This window comes from Pholis gunnellus (genome assembly GCF_910591455.1).
Source record: "Pholis gunnellus genome assembly, chromosome: 13".
NCBI classification, from domain to species: domain Eukaryota; kingdom Metazoa; phylum Chordata; class Actinopteri; order Perciformes; family Pholidae; genus Pholis; species Pholis gunnellus.
Window position 1 is genome coordinate 22,667,710 of NC_136540.1, and position 8,619 is coordinate 22,676,328.

Sequence of the window (8,619 nt, forward strand, 5' to 3'; positions counted from 1 at the left end):
CAACTGCTCAGCAAGCTAACCAACAATGTTTCGTTTCCCTGCTGTTGTGTGGAAACCACTTCATAAAACTACAGCATAAAATCAGATGGAGGTTGCTCATGGCATGATGGAAAAAGGCCAATTATTGACCAACTTCGTTGTTAAAACAATGCAAACCTGTTAGTCACAGCTGTCATAAAGATGCACTAGTTGCTCTTTTGTTGCATTTCTGACAAATTAGCTGTTCAAGGAGTTCTGCGAGCTGTAGCATTAAACCACACCACAGAAATCAGAACTTTAATTACATCCATGTCATACGAGTGTAAAAATGCTTTTTTTTTGTGTGTGCGAGCTGAGTGAATGCGGGGTGAGTTGACAGGTGGATGAGGTGTGTATACCAGCACGCACAGGGAGGGAAGAGACTCCAAGAAGCAGGCTGCAGGCCAGAGCAGGGGGAGGCTGAGGCAGAGGAATCACAGTCAGATGCAACAAATCAAGACACATGCTAACGCTACTGCACGTCCAACAACGGCATTAATGACGCATTGCAGCGGAGAACAAGCGGGCAGCTTTAAACGCCATTACATTTAGTTATTCGCTCTGCTGCTGATTATGAACCTGATCCAGGATCTGTTCATTTGAACAGGGCATCTGCAGGTTATAGAAACCCAAATATTAGATTTTGATTATTGCTAATGAGATTATTACAAACAAGCCACATATTTCGTATTGAAGAAAGTTAACTAATAAATAACACAGATGTGTAAAAATGAAAAGAAAGTCTTAAGATTACATTCAGGATATAAAAAAAAAATGTACTTGACCTGCGGATACTCTGAAGAAAAAAAAGAAGCATGATTGATAAATTAGGACACATGCAAAAATCAAACAGCAACAAGCATTAAATCGTTGCTTAGAAGCAGGGGAGGGGCAGTGGGCCGTGTGGGGAGCAGGCTGTGCGTGCACTGCAACAGTTAACTCTACACCACCAGATGCATTTATGTTCAGCCACACAGTCTGAAAGCCACAAAAGAACTTTGGGTTTGAACCCCTGATTGGCACATGGGCGTCCAACGGCACCCGAAACCCCTCGCCTATAATAACCTTCCCTCGTAGTTGTGGATCTGGTGGAGGTTTTTTTCCGCTGTGTCAGCACTTCATGCAGACCTCGGAGTCTTTCTGAGGCTTTCTCGATGGTTAAGAGCCCCGCCCCTTAGAAGCCAGCCGGGTGGTTGTGTCAGTGAGTCATATTGGATAGATCGATCTTTAGATTTGTAAGACGTGGATTTGTACAAGAAGAGGTTTTAATCAGAAGGGCTCCGTCATAGAAACGGGACGCGAGCTGCTATTTCTAAAGTGTGTAATTCGGTGTGTGAAGACGTGAGGGCAAAGTTTCAGTTCATCTCAAGACTGAAGCCGCCAAATGTTGTTACGAGTTCTTTTTGATTCCAGGTTTCCGTTATGTACTCATCTCTGAGGAGCTTATCTGTTTGCTCTGGACAGCAATAGATTAGTACAGTAGTTTGCAGAGCGCTGCTGAGTCAACATAATAAGCCGATTTAATCAGGGGTCAGAATTATGGGTTTCCTTTCACTGTTACATGCTCATAAATTGAAGTTGTATTATATCGATTACACTGATAATTATAATGTGATTCGGTTCTTTAACGGGGCACTGTGTATATGTCAATTTAGTTTTCAGGTTACATCTCTAACTCCACTGCATTTCTCTCATTTTGTGTAAAGATGTTAAACTATAAATCCACTGTAGAGCTCGTGTTTTCAAAACAAGATCCATTCCATGACACAGATCTGTCAGACCAGCAACAATATTTGCTGGAAAGATGTGACACACATACACACGCCCACTTCCTGAAAATGCAGTCATATGAGTGAGACATCAACCGGCATGAAAATAACTTCCCTCCAACACATATCCTGTGAGTGGTTTCAGAGGAGGAGGAATACCTGGTTTGGGCACCGTGTTGGTCATGGACTGCGGCACTTTATCATTTATGAGGTCCACACACTCGCTGGGAAAGAAGCCGACCTGGGGAGAGGACGGGAGTGAGACAGGCAGGGTGAGGTGGGAGGAAGCACAGTCACATCTAGATCATAAAATACAGACAGAGAGAGAGCCGACTGTGTCCACGCAGAGGTGTTGCGGTCACTGTGATCATGTGATTCTGTTAGAAGAAGCACAGCCATCTGATCAGGTGGTGCGGGAATGACCACATCACAGATTAGGTGCATGTTAAGTGCATCTGTGTACCTGCTGACTACCTCCTAATGGACACAGGTGGTACTGCAGGCTTGTTTGTGTCGCTCCATTAGATCCCCAAATATGACACATATGAAGCCCCCTGCTTCTGGTCTGGAGGCCCTCCCCCGGGGAATTCTGAGCATCAAACACTACATTTTAAATCAATCTATGGTGGAAATGTCTTTATTTATGTAAAGGAAAACACATAATTCAGGCAACAGTTAACAATTCAAAATATAATGGAATATGATGCAGCTCTCAGGCATTCGTATTGCTTTCAAACATTTAGTCTCTGCTTCCTCTTTTGCGTGGGGGAAGTAACCTCTTTCAATGTGCACGTGGCACCTATTCAAGTCGTTCACGTGTGTTTCAGAAAGACTTCTGTTCAAAACATATCCCACATATCTGTGTTCTCTAAAAAGTCATAATATTTAATTAATATTACGAAACTAAAGTTGTAAATGAATTAGAATAAGTCATCCTGATGAAAAAAATCTTCCTGTCCTATAACCTGCTGTGCTTTACTTTGTTGCTCTGCTTGTAGTGTCACCGTCTGACAGACAAAGAACTGTGTTCAGGACTCTCAGCATGAGACCGAGTTTAGTGCAGCGGCTGAGCGCTGTTCTTCATCAGAGGTGGAAAACCCAAACTAATTGAAAACACAGGAATATTAATAATAAATCCCACCATTGTGTGGCTTATCGTCCACTCAATCGTTAACTTCACCACCTCAGATGAAGAGCGGCACGCAGCCACTTCTCCGGGCTCAGTGGGACACATCCTGAAGTACAGCAAAGGTGTCTCTAAGCGAGGGGGACGCCACACTGAAGTTCCATTAGCATGAATCCTGAAGTCATATGTAAAAGAGTAATGGTGGGCTCATAGTCAACCTCTAGCAGAGGAAAACAGCCTCTCCGTGTCTTTTACGTGTTCAGAGGGAGAAGCTCTGTAATCCACTCATCTTCAAATATGGCTGAACTGCTCAGTAAGTGCCTGCCACCCTGCCAGTGAGCCCGACTGGCAGCACTACTTCTTGTAGGCAGAGAGCCAACACACACGCACGCACACACCCACACACGCACACACACGCGGAGAGAGGGCAGTGTAGAGAGGGGGTGGCAGGTCAGAGGAGGGTCAGCCAGACTTGAGCCTCAAAACTGCAGGGAGCTTTGCTGCTGCACTGAAAAGGTTCTGATTGGAACTAATCCCTTCAGTAGAGTCGAAGACTGTTTGAATAATAATATTAATATAAACTGTATTTATTCAGAAACTTAAGTCTGTAGCTGTTTCTAAGCTTACTACATGCCTCGATACACACTTTGGTTACGGTTTAAATCTACCCGACAATGTTACTACCACACAAAATATTCCTCATAAATATGCTTATGTTTAATTATTAATGCAGCAGGACTCACGGGAAACAAAAAGGACAGAGGTCTGATAGGATGAGTCTGAGTGGATAACATCCAAAGAGTTCTAAAAACACGAACAGTAACACAAAATGGACTATTTTGTCATAAAAGACTGAAGTTTGGTTGACGCTCACTTGATGTGTCTGACTCAGAGCCTCATATTATCGTCAGATAAACTTTGGGTCAGAATGCATTAAATCAGGCCCGAAAGATGAAAGCAAGGTTCAGGTTGGCTTTCGTTCTGTGTGAAAGAAACGCAGTCCTCTCATGTATTTCAATGGAACTGGTCTGACATGGGTGCCAATACAGGCACCAGCAAAACTAGAATGACAGCCTCATGGTAGTACGTCTCAGCCCATCAGTCAAGTTGCAGTTTACGTCCACATCCGTCCAAAATGTCATCACCTCATCGTTTTATCCTATTGTAAGTGTAATTGTCGTCATTAGGAATTCTTAAATGATGGCTAAAAACCCACCAAATTATAATAAGTCCATCCTTGAGTGAAGGTGGTGTGTCGTAGCAAGACAACAGAAACTTATCTGGCCATCCACAATCATGCAAGCACACATTCCTGGTAGGTTACTTTGTATCGCGATCACGATCATTCGATGGTAAAGATGGAAAGTCCTGTCTGAGTATTACAAACTGATGTGCAGTGTTCTTCCGTCTGATAAGCCTTTAAACGCACGAGTGTGTTACTCGAGCTGGACTTCCTATATCGTAATTTCATGTATTAAACAACATCAACACTAAAGTTTTTCTGTTTCAACGTCTACTTAGTAAGTCTGGCTCAGTTTTGTACATAATTGTCTGAAAGTAGCCTATGCACGCACGCACGCACGCACGCGCGCGCACACACACACACACACACACACACACACACACACACACACACACACACACACACACACACACACACACACACACACACACACACACACACACACACACACACACACACACACACACACACCATGGTCACACTGTCTTGATCGTTTATTATGGACCTCCATTTTAAAATAACTAATATATAATTCAACAATTTGTTTTCTTATAGTCAAAAATGAGATTATGGGTGGTGTGTAGCATGAGGACAAGAAAACGACATGATTCTTGAGAGGTGAAACTGGGAAGATTGTAACAAAAGTCCTAAACATAAAAAGTTCCAATGTGCAGGAATATGAATCAGTCCGGCGTTACAGGCGGTGGCACACATCCTGTAATCTGCTCAAAAGCTTCACATGAAACAGGATTCACATCTCGCTTTGTCTTTCGACAAACTCGGGGAGTGTTCGAAATCTCTTTTACAAAGCAGCGTTCTCTCTCCGCCCTTGAAACACCTCGAGTACAAACCGAATCAAAAGCTTACAGCCAGAGGAAGATAAAACGTGTGTGTGTGTGTGTTTTGGCTCTCAGCATGCAAAGTGTTGTGTTAGCTGCGTACCTGGAAGCCATGCTTCCCTCTCCACCAGGTGGTGTCTTCTTTCGGGGGCATGTCAATCACCGACACGATGTCGCCAACCTGCCGGGGGAGGACAGACAGAAGATGTGTCTCATTGTCCGTTTACCTCTTGTCCATTGAGCACATCAGTGATTGCTAAAATAAAAGCAATTATATAACGATTGCAAGGGCATCATTTTGTTAAAGCTGCAATTGGTAACTTTAATAAAAGATAACTTTTTTTCAAATTTGCTCAAACTGTCACTATATCCTGACACGTACATGAGAAAATCAGGCGGCTCCGCCTCCTTTTAAAGCTCATAATGGCGTTGGCATGATTCTTCCGTGGCCGAAGGAAAACAACCAATCAGAGCCGAGGAACCCAGCTGTCAATCAGCGGTCGCGAAGCTTGTGAACTCCGATCAAAAGAAAACACAGAAACTTATTTCAGTTTATTGTTAAGCTGTAAAATGACAACGTTTGCTCTCAACTAAGCACCGCCCACCAGCCAGAGAACATTTTCTCATTTTACAGCTAAACGGTAAATAAAATATGTTTCTGAAAACATTTGAGGTGAGAAATAGGAAAAGCAGAAACATAATCATGATTCATATTTGATCAGAGCTGCCTAGTTTGAGTTCAGCAGCTTCAAGAGCAGAGATCAGAGACTCTGACTGGTTGTTTTCTTCAGGTGTGGTGGAATCTTGTGAACTCCACGAGGAGCACTAAAAGGATGCAAAGCCACCTGATCCTTTCACAGACTGTCTCATGGTCAGGATATAGTGACAGATTGAGCAAATATGACAAAGAGTCATTTTTATTAAAGTAACCAGCTTTAATAACTGTTCCGAGCTCTTCATCCTCCTGAGGTGCGGTCTAGAAATGGACCTGTTTAGCTGCTGAGGTCGCTCACAGTGAACAGAATCAGGTTTAGCACCAAGTGGGTTTTCATAGACAAGGACTTGGTCTAAAAATATAAACATGTTAGAGATAATAAAACAATAAAAGTAAGTACTGCAAACAGTCAAGAAGCATAAATAAAATGAAAACAGAATAGAATATTAAAAAAAGAATAAACTCTATATGGACAATGTATCCTTTTTAAAAATGAACCGAACAGATTCGACAGTTTGAACATTTGCATTTTTGAAAGACAGCTTTATTGCTCCATCAGTTCTTTTTCTTTCTCTGCCTACAGACAAGCAAATATCTGCAAGGTATTCTAATGGAATCAGTGTGTGTGTGTGTGTGTGTGTGTGTGTGTGTGTGTGTGTGTGTGTGTGTGTGTGTGTGTGTGTGTGTGTGTGTGTGAGAGAGAGAGAGAACTGTTGTTGTCACCTCGAAGGACAGCTCGTCTGAGGCCTGGGCGATGTAGCGCTTGATGACGTGGGCAGCAGCAATAGCTGGCACGTTGATGGACGACTCTTCATGGACCAACAGATGATTTCCCTTATTGTCAACCTAGTACACAAACAGACAAGACTTACTCTATATTTCAACAGTGGCAGCCATTGGCTAACAAATGACTAGGAGTAAAGATACAGCAACATCTTCCTGTCAACCTTTCCTTATATCATCGATGAAGTTTCTCTGATTGCAACAAGTCATTGTGATTTAGCTGCATTACAAACTCTGCAGTGTTTTCAGACAGCAGCGCAAAACACGCCCAGAAAGCCGAGTGACATTTGCCTTTTTTTTTTTTTATTGCAATTATCTATATGGCATGCAATAAGGCTCATTTGCATAGAAGGTGGCCAGTTTTACGCCAAACGTTTGATAACCTAACTTATATACATGCAAATAAAACGGGAGCACTGAGACGCTGTTTGCTTGGCAGCACAGTTTGGGGTGCTTTTCACCCTTTATGGGTACAATTACACGGTTTCTTTCTTTTCTTTTCCGTGCAGGTTTAGTGAAATCGGCCCTCGGTGTGCTCCATAAAGACGGTAAAGACAGCGCGGTCTCACCTCCATCCACGTGAGGGCGGGCCCACAGTTGATCTTGTTGTCGGCGATGGTTGAGAGCCGGGAGAGGTACGCCAGCAACATCTGGGAAACGGACTAACATGGCAGAAAACACACAGGCCAGTTAGAGTCATTGCATTTACTTCAGACGGTACCGCTCACCACCGCAATAACCCACAACTAACTCACTGAATACTAAACTCAGCTGTTACAATGGGTGTTAATGAAAACCATTCAAAACAATCAGCTCCTTGTGTCATGCGCTAGTAAACCACTTGAAATGACATTTGCAGCTTTGACTTCAAATTACAAGGGGAACTTAGTTTTATAGTTTCTGCAGCCATGAGCGATGACACGCATCGTTTGGGCTTCAGGAGCTGAGCTCTTCTCGTCTGAACCTGCAGCTCCGTCACTGTTCACTATCGGGATCTCGTGCTGTACGTTGAAACCGGTGGCAAATAAAATCCAGGCAACATTAGATGCAACAGTGAATCCTATAGACGCAGCCACTGGTGAAAGTGTGATGGAGCACCGCAGGCAGCTTTGTAAAAGCTATTCTTCTGAAAGCGTCCACACACACAATAGCCCTCTGTGATGAACTGGTTTTACCAGTTTGGATTTGATACCTAACCTCTGCATTCCTTTTAGAGCCTCAATCTGACCATAAAGGTTTTTGTCCGGATCAGAATACATTTCACAGGCGGGCTGAAGAGGGAGTATCTGGCGACATTTCAAACCGGAGACAAAAGCCATGTGGATGACATTGGATATCAAAGCACAGTGACAGGTTTCATCTAGATAACGATACCATGTTTGCTTGTTTTCTAAGTATATGAGCAGCAGAATACTACCATTTTGGGGATGACTAAGCACTGAATGGTTCAGGGAGAGCACAAACAAAGCTCTGTGAGATGTAATACGGCATATTATGTGTGACAAAATGGTCTTTTAATAAACCTTTACCTGTGGCAAGGATTTATTTCAAGATAAAATGTGAAGAAAACAGGATCTAAATCCATTAATCCACAAATCTAAATCCAATTTTCTCTTGCAGCCCTGAATGCTTGAGTTTGCAGTTAAACATATGCCAAGTGTGTGTGTGTGTGTGTGTGTGTGTGTGTGTGTGTGTGTGTTTTCAGTGCTGACCTCTGACTGGTCTGTCAGGCTGTCCAATCGAGGCAGCTCAGGCAGCTGTGAGAAGCGTCGGTCGTAGATGCAGAGGTGCAGGTGCTTGTCCAGGACGCGGAAATCTTCATAGCTGCGTTTCACGATCCAACTTCGACCCTTCAGAACGACAGCAGAAACACAGGAAACAGACGGAGAACACGTTCAATGATTAAAGAGCTGCATGTGACAAATGTTTCCATGCAGCTGCTGCTAGGTAGAAGTTGAAAGTTCCCCCACTAAATACTATGAAAATGAAATCACACAAATAAAAAAGGAGTAATTGACGAAGAAAAAGACCTCACTTACATTAAACCAACAATGTTTCATAAATCTATAGAACACAATAGAAATAGGGCTGGGCAATGTGTCGATATTGTATCAATTGTAATATTG

The 8,619-nt window shown here is 43.0% G+C and overlaps 1 protein-coding gene across 2 annotated transcripts in view; it reads right to left on the reverse strand.

Moving 5' to 3' along the window:
- The window catches only part of arhgap32b (Rho GTPase activating protein 32b), a 34,242-nt gene extending 25,914 nt beyond the window's left edge, over positions 1-8,328 (reverse strand). Inside the window, exons 1-6 of one of the 2 annotated variants that reach the window (XM_079171819.1) lie at positions 8,206-8,328; positions 7,063-7,155; positions 6,434-6,556; positions 5,099-5,176; positions 1,947-2,028; positions 388-438 (exon numbers count right to left, since the gene is read on the reverse strand). In XM_079171819.1, the coding sequence (XP_079027945.1) occupies positions 388-438; positions 1,947-2,028; positions 5,099-5,176; positions 6,434-6,556; positions 7,063-7,143 (415 nt within the window). In that variant the 5' untranslated portion in view covers positions 7,144-7,155; positions 8,206-8,328. The remainder of the gene's footprint in view (positions 1-387; positions 439-1,946; positions 2,029-5,098; positions 5,177-6,433; positions 6,557-7,062; positions 7,156-8,205) is intronic. The other variant, XM_079171820.1, reaches the window with a different exon arrangement.
- Between the last annotated feature and the right edge of the window lie 291 nt (positions 8,329-8,619).